Raw genomic sequence first — 15382 nt, 5'->3', positions numbered from 1 at the left:
CCGAGACGGAATGTCCAACGAGACTGTATGTCCAACGAGACTGAATGTCCAACCGAGACGGAATGTCCAACGAGACTGTATGTCCAACGAGACTGAATGTCCAACGAGACTGTATGTCCAACGAGACTGAATGTCCAACCGAGACGGAATGTCCAACGAGACTGTATGTCCAACGAGACTGAATGTCCAACCGAGACGGAATGTCCAACGAGACTGTATGTCCAACGAGACTGAATGTCCAACCGAGACGGAATGTCCAACGAGACTGTATGTCCAACGAGACTGAATGTCCAACGAGACTGTATGTCCAACGAGACTGAATGTCCAACCGAGACGGAATGTCCAACGAGACTGTATGTCCAACGAGCTGAATGTCCAACCGAGACGGAATGTCCAACGAGACTGTATGTCCAACGAGACTGAATGTCCAACGAGACTGTAATGTCCAACGAGACTGAATGTCCAACCGAGACTGAATGTCCAACGAGACTGTATGTCCAACGAGACTGATGTCCAACCGAGACGGATGTCCAACGAGACTGTATGTCCACGAGACTGAATTGTCCAACCGAGGACGGAATGTCCAACGAGACTGTATGTCCAACGAGACTGAATGTCCAACGAGACTGTATGTCCAACGAGACTGATGTCCAACCGAGACTGAATGTCCAAACGAGACTGTTATGTCCAACGAGACTGAATGTCCAACCGAGACGGAATGTCCAACGAGACTGTATGTCCAACGAGACTGAATGTCCAACCGAGACGGAATGTCCAACGAGACTGTATGTCCAAACGAGACTGAATGTCCAACCGAGACTGTATGTCCAACGAGACTGTATGTCCAACGAGACGGAATGTCCAACGAGACTGTATGTCCAACGAGACTGAATGTCCAACCGAGACGGAATGTCCAACGAGACTGTATGTCCAACGAGACTGAATGTCCAACCGAGACGGAATGTCTAACGAGACGGAATGTCCAACCGAGACTGAATGTCCAACGAGACTGTATGTCCAACGAGACTGAATGTCCAACCGAGACGGAATGTCCAACGATACTGTATGTCCAACGAGACTGAATGTCCAACCGAGACGGAATGTCCAACGAGACTGTATGTCCAACGAGACTGAATGTCCAACGAGACTGTATGTCCAACGAGACTGAATGTCCAACCGAGACGGAATGTCCAACGAGACTGTATGTCCAACGAGACTGAATGTCCAACCGAGACGGAATGTCCAACGAGACTGTATGTCCAACGAGACTGAATGTCCAACCGAGACGGAATGTCCAACGAGACTGTATGTCCAACGAGACTGAATGTCCAACCGAGACGGAATGTCCAACGAGACTGTATGTCCAACGAGACTGAATGTCCAACGAGACTGTATGTCCAACGAGACTGAATGTCCAACCGAGACGGAATGTCCAACGAGACTGTATGTCCAACGAGACTGAATGTCCAACCGAGACGGAATGTCCAACGAGACTGTATGTCCAACGAGACTGAATGTCCAACGAGACTGTATGTCCAACGAGACTGAATGTCCAACCGAGACGGAATGTCCAACGAGACTGTATGTCCAACGAGACTGAATGTCCAACCGAGACGGAATGTCCAACGAGACTGTATGTCCAACGAGACTGAATGTCCAACGAGACTGTATGTCCAACGAGACTGAATGTCCAACCGAGACGGAATGTCCAACGATACTGTATGTCCAACGAGACTGAATGTCCAACCGAGACGGAATGTCTAACGAGACGGAATGTCCAACCGAGACTGAATGTCCAACGAGACTGTATGTCCAACGAGACTGAATGTCCAACCGAGACGGAATGTCCAACGATACTGTATGTCCAACGAGACTGAATGTCCAACCGAGACGGAATGTCCAACGAGACTGTATGTCCAACGAGACTGAATGTCCAACCGAGACGGAATGTCCAACGAGACGAAATGTTCAACGAGACTGAATGTCCACTGTTGGACATTCAGTCTCGTTGTACATTCCGTCTCGTTGGACATTCAGGCCGCAAGCGCTGAACAAACGCTGAAAAACTACGCTGCCGCGGTTCGAGTTAAAAAAGAAAAAAAACGGGACGGGAGCTCTAGTTGACTCGACCCATAAGGGGAGCGCTGTAGTGTCTTAATGAACCTCTCTGATATGAAGGAATTGCGAAGAGCACTCGTAATAATAGATATAGCGTGGTATGGTTGTGGCCTGTTGGGTGTTCCATAAAAAAAAAAAAAATGAGCGATATCGTATCAGATGTCAAACGAGGGCCTTCTGTACGTAGTAAAATGCAGCAACTGCGCCTCAGAAATATTTCCCAAAGATTGCACGAACTCTTTACAACACTGCACCCACTACGTTCTGCCAATAGGTTGTACCGCGATTCTTCCACGCGGAGAAAAAGAAAGCCAAATACTGCGAAGAAATCGATAAAATAGAAGATAACTTGCATCTTCCAGCGTTAAGTCAGTAATTTTTTATCTCTAGTGTTAATGAATGAATGAATGAATGAATGAATGAATGAATGAATGAATGAATGAATGAATTATTCCATACAGAGCACCGAATGCTTATGACTAAAAATACGTACAGGGCCTGAATATTGGCTAAGAGATGCTGTTTTCTTGTTTGCTTGTTCGCAGTGTTCTCATGCGTTCGCACTAATTAAGGAGGTCTGCCTGACAGTTTCTAACGTTGGGACCTCCTGATGCAATAACAATAAATAATCTTGAATATACCTGAATTCGGAGATGTGAGAAAGCAGTTGGTCATACAATAAATAAATAAATAAATAAATAAATAAATAAATAAATAAATAAATAAATAAATAAATAAATAAATAACCTATTTCACCGAAAGTTCGCGTTTGTAAAGAGCGAAAAAACTTTGCGGGGCCACAGGCTCGCCTCCAAGTTGTCTCCAAGAGGTCTTGGCCCAGACGTTTCTAAATCGATCCCTGTATACGTGCTCTGTACGACGCGGCTGTCCTATCTGCGATGGGACCACCAAAGAGAATTCGTCAGTCGCGATCACATTAAATAAATGAAAAAAATTATAAGTAGGGGATCCGACATCAAACATGTTTCACATACCTATTACATTTTCTTTTCTCTGCGTGTCTCGAGATCATTCTCTTACACTTGCCGGCGCGTTCGTGGGCGCTGCCTGCTCTCGGAGCAAAAATAAGTTGTTTTTTTTTAGGGACGTAAGGAGAGGCGATCAACATATATATAGATTCTTGTGGGCCAAGATAGAAACGTGAAAGGGAGGTATAGGCGGTGGACGAGACCACATGAAAGAGAATGAGACATTGCGCGGTACGAGATGCCGCAATACCTCTCGAAGCCGATTGCTGTACACCGCCGAGTACCAGGGAGAAAGAGCCCTTAAGTAAACAGTCTTGACGCCGAAAGCGACGGAGGTGAATCGTGCACGGAGGGGAAGGCGCTTGTTTCCTGTGCTCTTCGCGAGGATCAAAATTTGGTGGGAGCTCTTTTTTTTTTTTTTACCGTTTGTTGCCTCTGTTGTCGTTGTACTCCTATATGTTTCAGTTTGTGCGAGAGATCCGTACTGCGGGACGACGCCAGCGCGTATCGTCATGTATTCATTTCTTGGAGGCTGTACTGTAATTATGTTTGCCGCAAGGAGACGTTCGCGAACACGACCCTAACGTAAGCTGACTGAGCCTAACCCTAACCTCACCTAACTGAAGGATAGCAAATAGGGAAGCGATATCGCCTGTAAGGGTAAATAACCCTTCCACAATTCCACGAGAAACACCACTTGTGCCGCGAGAAGACGCTCAGCAAGCCAGGAGACACGCAAGCAGGAAATACAAGTAGCGACGTCACATTCAAGTTCCCGCAACAAGTCCGCCGTGACGTCATAGATCTCGATGAAATCTCCTAAGGCCTATATAATTATCTATTTCGCGAAAAATAAATTACACTGTACCCTGAGTGTGCCAGAAACTTAACATCGCAAGTTTTCGGGAGTTCTATTCAGAGAAAGCGCCCAAAGTAAGAAAAAAAATGACAGCCTTGAAATCCGTGACGTCACCTCTACGTTAAGCTGTTGGGGGGGTTCCGGCGCGACGTTAAACAACGAAGTATTTGCCTTCATTCTTCTCACTTAGAAATTAATATACGAGCGCTACGTTAGCGACAATGGAGTTCCCAAGGGATAAGTTCCCAAGGCATCAGTCTAAACAGATTTCGTGTTGCTCTTTAGTGTTCCCTTAAACCGCTCGAAGCCTTAATTAAAACACGTTTCCATAAGAACGAAGAGCTTGTTTAGTTCTGTTTCTGACCGTGTAAAGCGCACTACGTAAAGAAAATGCTTATAAATTAAGAACAGTTACTGGACCAGGTATATGTGCATATATATATATATATATATATATATATATATATATATATATATATATATATATATATATATATATATGTGTGTGTGTGTGTGTGTGTCAGGCACGTAGGCAGGATTTTTTTTCGGGGGGGGCCCAAGGCCTAATTGTTCGAAAGAAAGTCTTTCCATGGCAAAAAGAAAAAAAAATTGCCCGGGAATATAGAAGGCTGGACGAATTTCGGGGGGGGGGGGGCGGGCTCCCCCCCCCCCTTGCCTACGTGCCTGATATGTATATATATATATATATATATATATATATATATATATGTATATATATATATATATATATATATATATATATATATATATATATATATATATATATATATATTATTTGCAAGACTGGAGCAACCAAAATCCGCAAAGTGCGGAGAAGATAGAAAAGAGAAGTTTTGCTTTAAAATCAACTGTCTGTGTGATTTCCGTAATGATTTCGTCTCAAGTCCCTAGCGCATCCGTCCCGCTTAATGTATTCCTTCTCGATGCATGGCGATACGAGAGAGCGCAAAAACGCTTGTTCACTTTAACTTAGCTTAACCTGGAAAGGACTCGCGCAGTAAAAGCTAATCTGTCGCATACTTTCAAACGTTAAACATTAAGAATCAATCAGTCAACCTCGGTGAATCCTTTTTAACGTTTGCTCCTCTTGCTACTAAGAGGCATCGTGTTTCTTTGACGTTCGTCTTTCTTTCTTTCGGCGGAGCACTAAATCGCGGGTGATATTTAGTGTTCGGGCCGTAGTTTGAATAAGCGCGTCTGGACAAACATAAAGTGTACATCTTGCAATGTAGTACCTAATGAAATGTCAGTGTAGCGAGGTTTGACGGAACTGAAAAAGAAACGCCGCTCCTCAGAAATGCTTCGAAGAAGCGTCGGCGGCGTTTGTGATTACGTGTGTACTTGTGGAATCCGGCGCACGAACAGTGCGGTTTAAAGTTTAAAGTTTGAAAGAAACGCGAGAGCGCTGATTACCGCAACTGCAATAACAAGCGCGCGCACTCAAGCAAAAGGTTTTGGTGCTCTTGACAGCTTCGTGGCAGGCGCTAATGTATCAAGGGAGCCCGTTAGTTTTCTCGAGCTGCCGGTTTGTGCGTAACGAAAAAGAAATATGGTTCGAAAGGCACAGATTTCTCTTTCCTTACGCGCACAGCGTCCTTTACAACCAACCACGCCGCTCCAAAAACAATTCTCTCTCGGGAACTCCGGCGGCGCATCGTGAATCACGTCCGCCTCCGTGACAGCGGAGCATGTTTCCCAAATTCTCGCCGCTGAGCAGCAAGCACCACAAACACCCCGTCTCTCCTCCTCCCCACCCTTCGTCTCCCTCCTCGCTCTCTCTCTCTCTCTATTTTCCCGCTGGCGGGAAAATCTGGCACACGTGGTGCATAAGGCTGCTGCGGCACAACAGAAAGGGCGCGAAAAATAATTTCCGTTCGCTCGACGCGCACGTTTCGTGCACCTGTTTTTCCTAGGCGACGACGAAGACGACGCCTCCTTTCGAACGCGTGGTTAGCACTAATCCGAGGGATAAAACAAAGGACAAAAAAAAAAAAGGAAACGAAACGTTATAGTTAGGGAAAGAACGCGCGCTTTTCCCTCGTTCCTTGGGGTAAATCGGTTCGTTTCCTTCTCTCCCCTTTCCTCTGCGGTGCCAGATCCCACGGAAATTGGAGATTCCCCTTCGAGCGAAACGCGGCCTGTCTGGGCTAAGAGTAAGAAACGGTGTCGAGTTTCCCCCGCCTGTTACTGCTCTCTGTCTTTACTTCGACTGTCTTCTTGCGACCCACTACGTTCAACACCCGACGCACCACCCTCCCCTCCGACCACACCTCCTCTCCTGTCGCGTCAGGTGATCGAGCCCGTGTGTATGAGCGTGACGCGGCAGTCCGAGAAGAGAAAGAACGAAAATGGTGTCGTGTTTCTCCTCTTAGTGCTCTCTCTCTCTCTCTCTTTTACTGTTTTCTCCTGACACATCTGCCCTCTCCTCCGACGCCCTCATTTAACGCACCCTCTTCCCGGCCTCTTCCCCTTCTTCGTCACTTTCTTCCGTCTCTCACGTGATCGAGCATGCATGAACGTGCTCCAGTAAACACGTGCACACGTTGCAGAAAGCCGGTAGCCGCCAAGAGACCTCTCCCCCCCCCCCCCTTACCACCCCCTCTTCCATCCCTTGCTCTGAAGTAGGGTCTGCCAAAGTAGTGAAGGTCAATCGCCTGCTGGTACGCCCCGCTGCGCTCTCCTTTCATTTCTCATTCTTGCCGTTTCCGTTAGGAGAAGCGTTTCTTCTCTGCGGGACAAGATCTTGACCGAAAAGTGCTCGCGCTTCTTATAGAACAGATTGGCAAAATGGGAGGGAGGGGGGGGGGTGTACTCGCGCACAAGGGTAGGATGGAACACTGCACGATCCCATTTTGGGAGTCGTTTGACGAAAACCATAATGCCGCCTCCGGGGTTGAAGCCCGCTGCCTTCTCTCTTCCTCGCACGCTCGCGTGCGCTGTCCCTCCCCCCCCCTCCCCTCATTTAATCATCCGCACCCGCCGGAACATGTGGCGCATGCGTACGGAGCGGTCGCCAATATAGTAGCCAACGGTCCAGGGTACACTCTACCAAGGGTATACACGCTTCATCCCTTTGCGTACGCGTGGCCGCGGCGGCTCTCTGCTTGACAGGCCAGATGAGAACGGGCTCTTAAAGAGAATAAGAAGGAATAAAAAAAAAAACGGAGGCGGGGATCAAGGGGGAGTGAGGAATGCGGTGTTTGCGGTCACTCTCTCCGGAAGGAAGGAAGAAAGCAGGGCGTGTCTGGAGGTCTTGAGAGGCCGGGGAACCGCGCTTCTCCTTGCTCCCCCTCCTCGCAAACTCGCTGTTGCCTCGGCTCGAAATCTAAACTCCAGGAGCTGCTTCTCCTGCGCTGGCGGCGTCTTGGGGGCCGTGATACTCATTTCTGCGTTCGGAGACGAAGAACAGGAAGCCAGCCGCCAAAGTGGAGAGGGAGAAAGAGAAGGACGGTTTAGGAAAGCAAGGCCACCGTGTTTGTGTGGCGGGCAGCCTGAAGAGAATAGGAAAGAGAAAGGGAGCGATGTGGCTGGGGTGTATGGCGGGGCCCCGAAAAGGAGAGTCGAGGTGCCCGTGCGTGCGTGTGTTTGTGGGTGTGTGTGTGAGGGGGGGGGGGGGGGGAGGGCTGCGGAGTAATATGGGGCGTATATACACGTGTGGTGGGCAGTAGTATAAGGCGAAAAGAAAGAGAAAGCAGGAAAGAAAACCCCTGGAGTCGAGAGAGAGAGCAGTGCTGTTTTGGGGCGGCGGTATTTTGACTGCTTTTTCTCTCGATCGGTGGTGCTCGGGCCCGCTGCTTGACAGTGAACAAGCCACCCCCCGTACGCGTCGGCCGCCACCCCCCCCCCCTCCACCTCTGATCTTTGTAGTGCTGGCTCTCTCTCTTCGTTCTCACTGCTCCCTGACCTCCTCCAGAGCCTCGACCGCAGCTTCGAAGGAGCCGTGCTCATCTCTTGTTACTTCTTACTGCTTCTCTCGGTCGCATGGCTTCTTCTCTCTTTTTTTTTTTTTTTGTTATACTGAGAAGAGAATAAGGAGGTGCTGTTTAGACAGAGCAGAATGGGCCGCGTGTAGAAACAAAAGAGGGCAAAGAAAGAGAAAAAAGTCATAAACAAGCACACCAGCAGGCCTTTGGAAAAAAAGCAAAATTGCCCTATACGAGCTACACAGTGATGTTCGTATGCAACGGTTTGCACAGTCGCTTCTCTCTCTCTCTCTTTTTGCTTCCTGTTTCTTCCGGCGATCGGACGTTTTAGTTGCCTCTCCTCCTCTCTCTCTCTCCACCGAACTCTCCTTCTCTCTTTCTCTACTACGACTCATTTCTAGAAACATGCATGCCGGCACCCGCTGTGTTGCGGACGCCCCCCTTTCCTCCTTCACTGCGCGGTCACCGCGATCTGAGTATTCACTTGCTTTCGTCCCTAATTTATGGCCGTTCTTTTCTTTTTCTCGGCCCTCACTTGCGCAGGGCTACCCTCTCTGCTGATGTTGCCGGTTCCCTGAACGACCGGAGCAGCCCACCACGAGCCTGTTCGGCGGGACGACGACATTCGAACTTCGAACCTTCTGCCATCCACTAGGGCCGACGAAGGAACGTCGGCTCGTGTCCGTCAGCCCCGCACTCGAGGTACCGGCGTCGAAACGACCTGTCTGTGCACACGATGCGGGAGAGCTGAGACTCGTGCTGTTGCTTCTACTGCTGTCATCTTGCGAGAGGTGTGAGGACAGTGCGCGCATGTCCTAAGTGTTTTGTGTTCCGAGGAGTTTTGAAAAGAGTGAGAGAGCCATGAGGTTGTGCACCGAGCCCGGAACTGTGGTTCTCCTTCTGCTGGCCTGCTGTACAGTGTTCAACGTGGCGCCGCCGTCCTTCGTATGGGGCTCCCGCGTCGAACTGAAAGAGAACGGCTACACCGGCATCGTGGTGGCCCTGTCGGCCAGGCTTCAGGGGAACGTCGCCGGCCGCCAGCTCATCCCGCCGCTTGAGGTCAGTGCCTGACGTCGTCAGCGTTGCACGTTTTCACATTCAATACAACTGGAGTGATACGTGTGGTGCAATATTTCGAGCGTGCATAATACTTAGGGGACGCTAAAGCGGAGCAATGAATCAGTTTACGATGATCAATTATTAAGGCGAAAGCCTTGATGACATCATCACACGACATCGTCGCTTGGTCAAAGGCGGGCCGATCACGGAAGCTATGCAAAACATGTCAGGTGCGCAAAGCTTTCAAAAGGTGAGGGGAGAGGAGGATGAGTACAATCCACTGAGAAGAAAATGAAGATGGCTTTCGTCTTCTAGTAGCCTTAGGCCCTGTGAGTTTTTGTTTCAGAACTCTTTTGTGGTAGATTTCGTCATCATGCGTTTACTAATAGGGAAGAAAATAAACGTAAATGCCTCATTGTGAAATTTCGCGCCAAAACTTCGGCGCATTTACGTAAGTGTGACGTCACGGATTTGAAAGTTGTTGTTTTTTTTTTTCTTGTCGTATTTTGTGCGGATTGCTCAATAAGCATAGGCGTGCGCAGGGTTCTTGTTCAGGGGGAGGGGCGAACGTTCTTCGCAGCGCCCCTCCTCCCTATTATGTCAATGTATGGGGTAGATTTTGCCCCCCCCCCCCTTAGGTGACTAGAAGGGGGGGAGGGCTGTGACGCTTGTTAGTCGAGGCTGACATTTTTTATGTTTTTTGGCCATTTTGATCAGGGGTAAGCAAAAAACACGAGCGGTATTCCCACGTAAATACCTAATACATGGCCTTACAAGAGATACACTGATGCATGTTGATGGCCACAGTGAGAAGGTCAAATTAACAGATTTTGTGTCGCCATTATAATCTGATTCATGGGCATCATATCTTGAAATGGCATCTTTTTCTTTTACTTAATCACTTCACAAGACACTGCATTGGATAATTTCTTGAAAATTTATCGGCAATGCATGCTCATATGGCACGCTAGAAATGGTCATCAGAACGATCTGGTCTCACGGGAAAGTATGCATGATTGCTCTGCACTCGCATAGTGTAATAAGAAGCGTTTTTCGCTTGTCTTATCAGCCGCGCATGCAAGCACCTCGTCTCTTTCCTACAAAAGTTGTCCGAGCGCCTGTGCGGGATAAATCAAATTACCGAGGCCGCGCTCATTAGAGCTCACGCCTGTTTTACATAACGTTCGCAAGGCATGCCGCAGGGTTCGCTATACCTTTATCGGATAAGTGAAACTTATACGACAGAGATTGGAAGGCGATACTTGCGCCAGCGGCTGAAATCAGTGCGCGTTTGGTCCGCTGCTTTCTGTGTCATGACTCGAGATAAGAGAGAGCATATTTCAACGTAACTCCCGACCCGCGCGATTTTGTTTCTATTGCGAGCATTCTCCACATGTACCACTTCGATTCATACTATTACGATCGGCCTTGGGATGCGACGTGGCCGGCGCCATGATGGGCGCTGATGTCAGTCACGCTTGTCACCCATAAAGTTTCCCCTTAGGCCAGCGCTTGGGGAAGGGCATGGAGTGCGGCATGTTTCGGGAGCTTATGCCCGCGCGGGCAAGCAGGCATGCAGTGCAGCTGCAGACAGGTTCTGACTGGAACAAATAGGGGAGGCATCGGACGACTCTTGCTACCGTGCGCAGTCGGCCTGGGACAGCGTCTACTTCGAGTTTCTCACCAAACCGCTGCATTCTTTTCGCGAGCGCAGACATAAAGGAGTGTGCTGGTTCGGGGAAGCCGCCGTATCCCCTCCTGGAGGTCAGCAACACTTCCTCCCAGGGCTGTAGTCAGGGGGGAGGGGGGCCCGCGCCCCCACGAAATTTTGAAGACACATGGTGTTTTATCGAAAATAAATCATGAAAATAGGCGTTTTTCTCAAATAGTCAAGGTTTTTAGCAAGTGCCCCCCCCCCCCCCCCCCCCGAAAAAAATTCCTGGCTACGGGCCTGCTTCCTCCCTTTCTATCCTTTCGGACTTTCATCCTCGCCCTGTGGTCGTTGGGGCGGGAGGCCGGAAACCGGGATGGCAAGTCGCCGGATTGGCGGTAGCTACAGACACCAGTTTAGACACGCATCTGGAAATAAACCTCTGATCTCTCTAGTAGGGACGCGCCTTCCTCTCTGCAAAAGATGGGCTAACCAACACCCTCTAGACTCTAAGGCCGAAGCGCTCTCCGCATTCGAAGTGCTGACGTCACCAAGTGGAGGCGGCCACGGCAGCGGGAATCCGGTTTCCCCCGTTCCCGGTGGCCCGCTCAAACGCGGATGGATACAAGTCGAAACACGTGTCACTGGTCGTCATTAAGAAAGTCGCGCCATTTTTCTGAATAAACAAATACAATCGGCAGAAGAAACCTGCAATAACCCTATGAGAGTTATCTTTAAATGAAATATCAGCACCCAGCGAGATAACTTTCAACTCAAAAGCGCGCTATATTTAATGATGGAAGGCGAGTAGTGCGGCGGCACACCGGCACGTCAGTATGTTTCTTGCTGCCACACGTGGTACGTCGGTTCTGTCAGTGCAGTGTGCCGTTTTTTTTCTAAAATGCGAGAACGTCGTGCGTGCTGAAGCGTGTATGGGGCATTGAATTCGTCAAACCGAACAAGTGCTGTGTCCTTCAGTGCAGTAGCAATTACGACTTGAAGTGCAAGGTGTGCGTTTTTCGATTTCCAAGATGCGGACCTGCGCTAAATATGGCTGCGCGCGATTTCGTGTGAAAACTTCACTCCTTCACAGAACCTCAGGGTGAGTTTTCCTGCAGAATATTCTACATATACTTCCAAGCGTGATTAGAAGTACGACGGTCGCCACTTCTAGAAACGCCAGTGACGAGGATGAGGAATGGCATGACCTTCAGAGGGAAGCAAACTGTTCACGGCCTTGCTGCAACGTAGTTGTCACCAAGGAAACGCTGTAAAACATGACGGACATTATCCCGGTATTGGTGTATATGGCAGGGCATGCTGTCTACGCCGCCTTGAAGAAACTCAAGAGTGAGAAATGTAGAGAAGTAACGACAGTGAATAAAGAAATTTCATTTTGTGTTGCAGAGAAGCACTGACCTCGTCAGAGCAATGGACCGTGGAAGTATCCTGCTTTTAGCGCTGTTTGTCGTAAATGCTGTCGCATATAATCAGGCAGTCCTGGAGCAATCGTCAAAACAAGAAGTGCTTTAAAGTTCTCGAAACAGCACCAAGTGGTTACAGACCTCACCGTGGAGCTCCTAACCAACGACGAGTCGTCATATTTTAATACCTGCGACGATGGACATGCTTGACAGCTGGTTCTGAAGCAAGACTTGCAGTGCAGCACGAATCCTCTCATACAAGTTTTTAGCCGCAAGAAATGGTTTTAGAAGCTGAATCGAAATCAAAGAAGGGAAAGCTGGAAACGCTCAGCTAGAAATGGCTCTCGAAGTGCCTTTGGCCCCGCTGTAAATAAAGTTGTTCAGACAAAATGCCATTAGTCTCCCGTTCTCGCTTATAAAGCACGCTTGCGACCTGGTGTAAGATTTCCTCTGTTTCATTTATTACCTGCCCATAAGTTTCCCTATCACTGGCAAGCGCAACTCGAGAAGGCAAATGTATGGAGCCTACGTATTTTCGCACGAACAGTTAACCTTGCAGTTTTACGTAAGGTCGAAGGGTAGCTTGTTCCTATGAATCTTTTTTTTTTTTTATTCGAACTTCCCTGAATGCATTACGCGAAGATAATTTTCTTCGAGGTGTGACTACGTGTTCGGGCTCTTTTGTGGATGATGTATCAATCAGTCGCAAGTTTGTGCTACGAGCCGGATGTATAACCAAGAACCGATGAACAAAATTATGCGAAGTTCCTGGACATTTGACATATCTATTTCTGTTTACTACCGAGGCGAAATACAGGGCATAAGCTCAGCAAAACTCGGTTTAAGTGCTTGATACTCCTCAGAGCAAACACACGTCTTTTACTTATTCACAAAAGAAAGAAATGTGTCAAAATTTGTGAGGCTCATTTGACCGTAAATATTTGCACGCAATTCCTTTACTCCTGGGGAGGGAATTCCTAAGCACCAAACAGGAACACTGACAAAAGAAAAGGCCAAGACAAGCGCACAGCAGACGTCCCTACGCAAGCCTTCGCTGTGTGGCGAGCAACCGCCGCCGCCGCTTCGTGACGTCACGGTGGCAGCCTTCAGGCCTTAAAGTCTAGCGGGTGTTGGGCTAACGGGCACGCCGGCGGGGGCCAGCTACCATTGACGTGACCCGCCGGGCCCGAGTGCACCAGTCTGATGAAAGCGTTGGGATGCCGCTAACCCTCGGTCCTAACAATACATAACGCAGGCCTCGCCGCGTACGTATGATACATATACATATGAACACCAAGAATTCATCATGGCTTAAGGATGAGTGTTCATCGTAATTTAAAGGGGCGAGTATTTCGGTGAACTGATCAGAATGGACGATTGGGCAGGTTTGTGATTCCTGGTCCTAGTAATTCATGCTGGTGATTCATGACACTGTCCTGTTCTAACTGGCCTGCTGTGAAGGGGCTGGTATTTATATCACCTCTCTCGCTGCATATTACCTCCATGTATACATAACTTGCATTGACGTCACCGTGGCTGACATCTTGGAGTTTTAGCGGGTTGAGACTCCGTGAGCTTTTGCTTGAACGCGCCGAGCAAGAAACGGTGACGGCTCGCCATCAGATTAGTGCCGGTGCCCCCAAGCATCTTTCACACCAAAACCCCCGCGTTCCTTTGTGTTGCCCCTTGGCGCGGCTGACGAACAAAATAAAGCGGGGAGAGCACGAAAGAACGCGGGGACCGAACGATTGGGTGTCCTCCTCTGCACTGACACACTCTAATGAGATAAAAAAGTCACGGTGGCCGCCATGTTGCGGACCCATCGCAGAGAACCTGTCTGTGACGTCACGTGCAAGGCACGTATACATATCATCCGTTAATGATAAACCTTCCGTTGATAGTCAACGCTTGTTCCATCTTTTTCGTCGTCCTTGTTCACTGAAAGCTGCTTGCAGCAGCCTTCGTGACAGTGGGTTCAAATCACCATTGCACTACAGACGCCCGCTCGGTTGCAGTTATTGAACTAAAATAAATAAAAATAAGTAAATTTCAAGAGAGCGGGTTAGAGCTGCATTACGGTTGATAAACCACGTGGCCCCTTTGCCGCCAGGCGCGGCGACGACGCTCGCTCGCGGAGTGGTAATTGTCTCCGGTTGTCTTGTCGCAGCACCGGGGCGACACGCAGGCGCACGCGCTCGGCACGAGGCAACGAGGAGTGGGCGAGGGGGATCTCCTAATTAGATAACGAATCTCGCTCCCCGAGTGTGCCGTATTAACTCCGGCAAAGAGGAGGACTAGGAGAAAGCGAGGGACAGGAAAGCGGCCACGCGGACAGTGCCTGTGCATAGAGACAGCGTGTGCTGTCCTGTTTCGCCATGCGTGTATATAGTGTAGTGTGTGCGTGTGTTCCCTAGCGGTTTCTTACGCCCCGCGCAGAGAAAGTGAGAAAGAGAAAACGAACGAAGCGACGGTGGTGTGCCCTTTCTTCGCGTGTGTTCCGGTGGACAAGAAAGAAAGAAGGTCCCGATGCGAAATATAGGTCGCACGAAGAACAGCCGCGATGGGGGGCCCCGCGGAGAGTGAGCGCGCGCGTGTGCGCGTTCACAACGCGACCATACACGCGCTGCAGTCCGCATACGGTTCCCGCAGCTTTGGCCCCTCTCGGTTTGGCACGTTGCGTGTTTGCATATGAGTGGGTCTGCTTTGTTTCGCCCACCCCTCCGAATAGAAGCGAAACGCGCGCGTGCCCAGTCTTGGCGATCCTTTGTCTCGGCGCTCCACCACCGCCGCGTTGTTGTAATCGGCGCCTCGCTCGTTACTGCAACGGGACCGTAGGAAGGAGGTGTAGTTTGTATGTGTTCGTGGAGAGTGCATTGCTAAAGCGGTACTGTTTCAGAACGGGCTGGCGGCGACGGTATACTTGGCCGTTTCCGGGAATGAAAAGTGAAACAAGGTGGGGAGATTTGGGCCGGGGCTTCTTCCGGTGAATGTTTCGTCGTTACGGTGTATGCCGGGCCCAAAAAGCCTTGCACGACAGCGGGGCTATGCACAAACGTCTTCTGTCTTCTCGCGAGCCATCTTTTGTCTCTATAAGCGCGTGTTCGTGAAAACGGAACAGTGGAAGCAGTGAAAGTGTTTCTCTCAGTGCTGTCTCCTCTTCCTTTCCTCATCCTCGTCCTCTTCATCCTTATTTTTCTCCATCAGCACGCGTTGTTCCTTTCCGGGGTGCAGTGGTGGCGACGTGCGCGCCAGTTAGCGACAGCACTGTGTACCCCCCCTCCCCCCCGCCCTTTTCCTTCCACGCACCACGTGCTTCAACGCAACCACAGTGAGGAGAC

General features: G+C 49.5%; 1 protein-coding gene across 1 annotated transcript in view; it reads left to right on the top strand.

Moving 5' to 3' along the window:
• Positions 1-15382, top strand: part of LOC119397528 (calcium-activated chloride channel regulator 2) — a 571535-nt gene that overhangs the window by 211693 nt on the left and 344460 nt on the right. The window contains 1 exon segment of the mRNA XM_049417066.1: positions 8454-8969. Coding sequence (XP_049273023.1) covers positions 8772-8969 — 198 coding nt within the window. The 5' untranslated portion in view covers positions 8454-8771.

This window comes from Rhipicephalus sanguineus, chromosome 6 (assembly GCF_013339695.2).
Source record: "Rhipicephalus sanguineus isolate Rsan-2018 chromosome 6, BIME_Rsan_1.4, whole genome shotgun sequence".
Lineage (NCBI taxonomy): Eukaryota > Metazoa > Arthropoda > Arachnida > Ixodida > Ixodidae > Rhipicephalus > Rhipicephalus sanguineus.
This window is presented reverse-complemented; position numbering and strand designations above follow the sequence as displayed.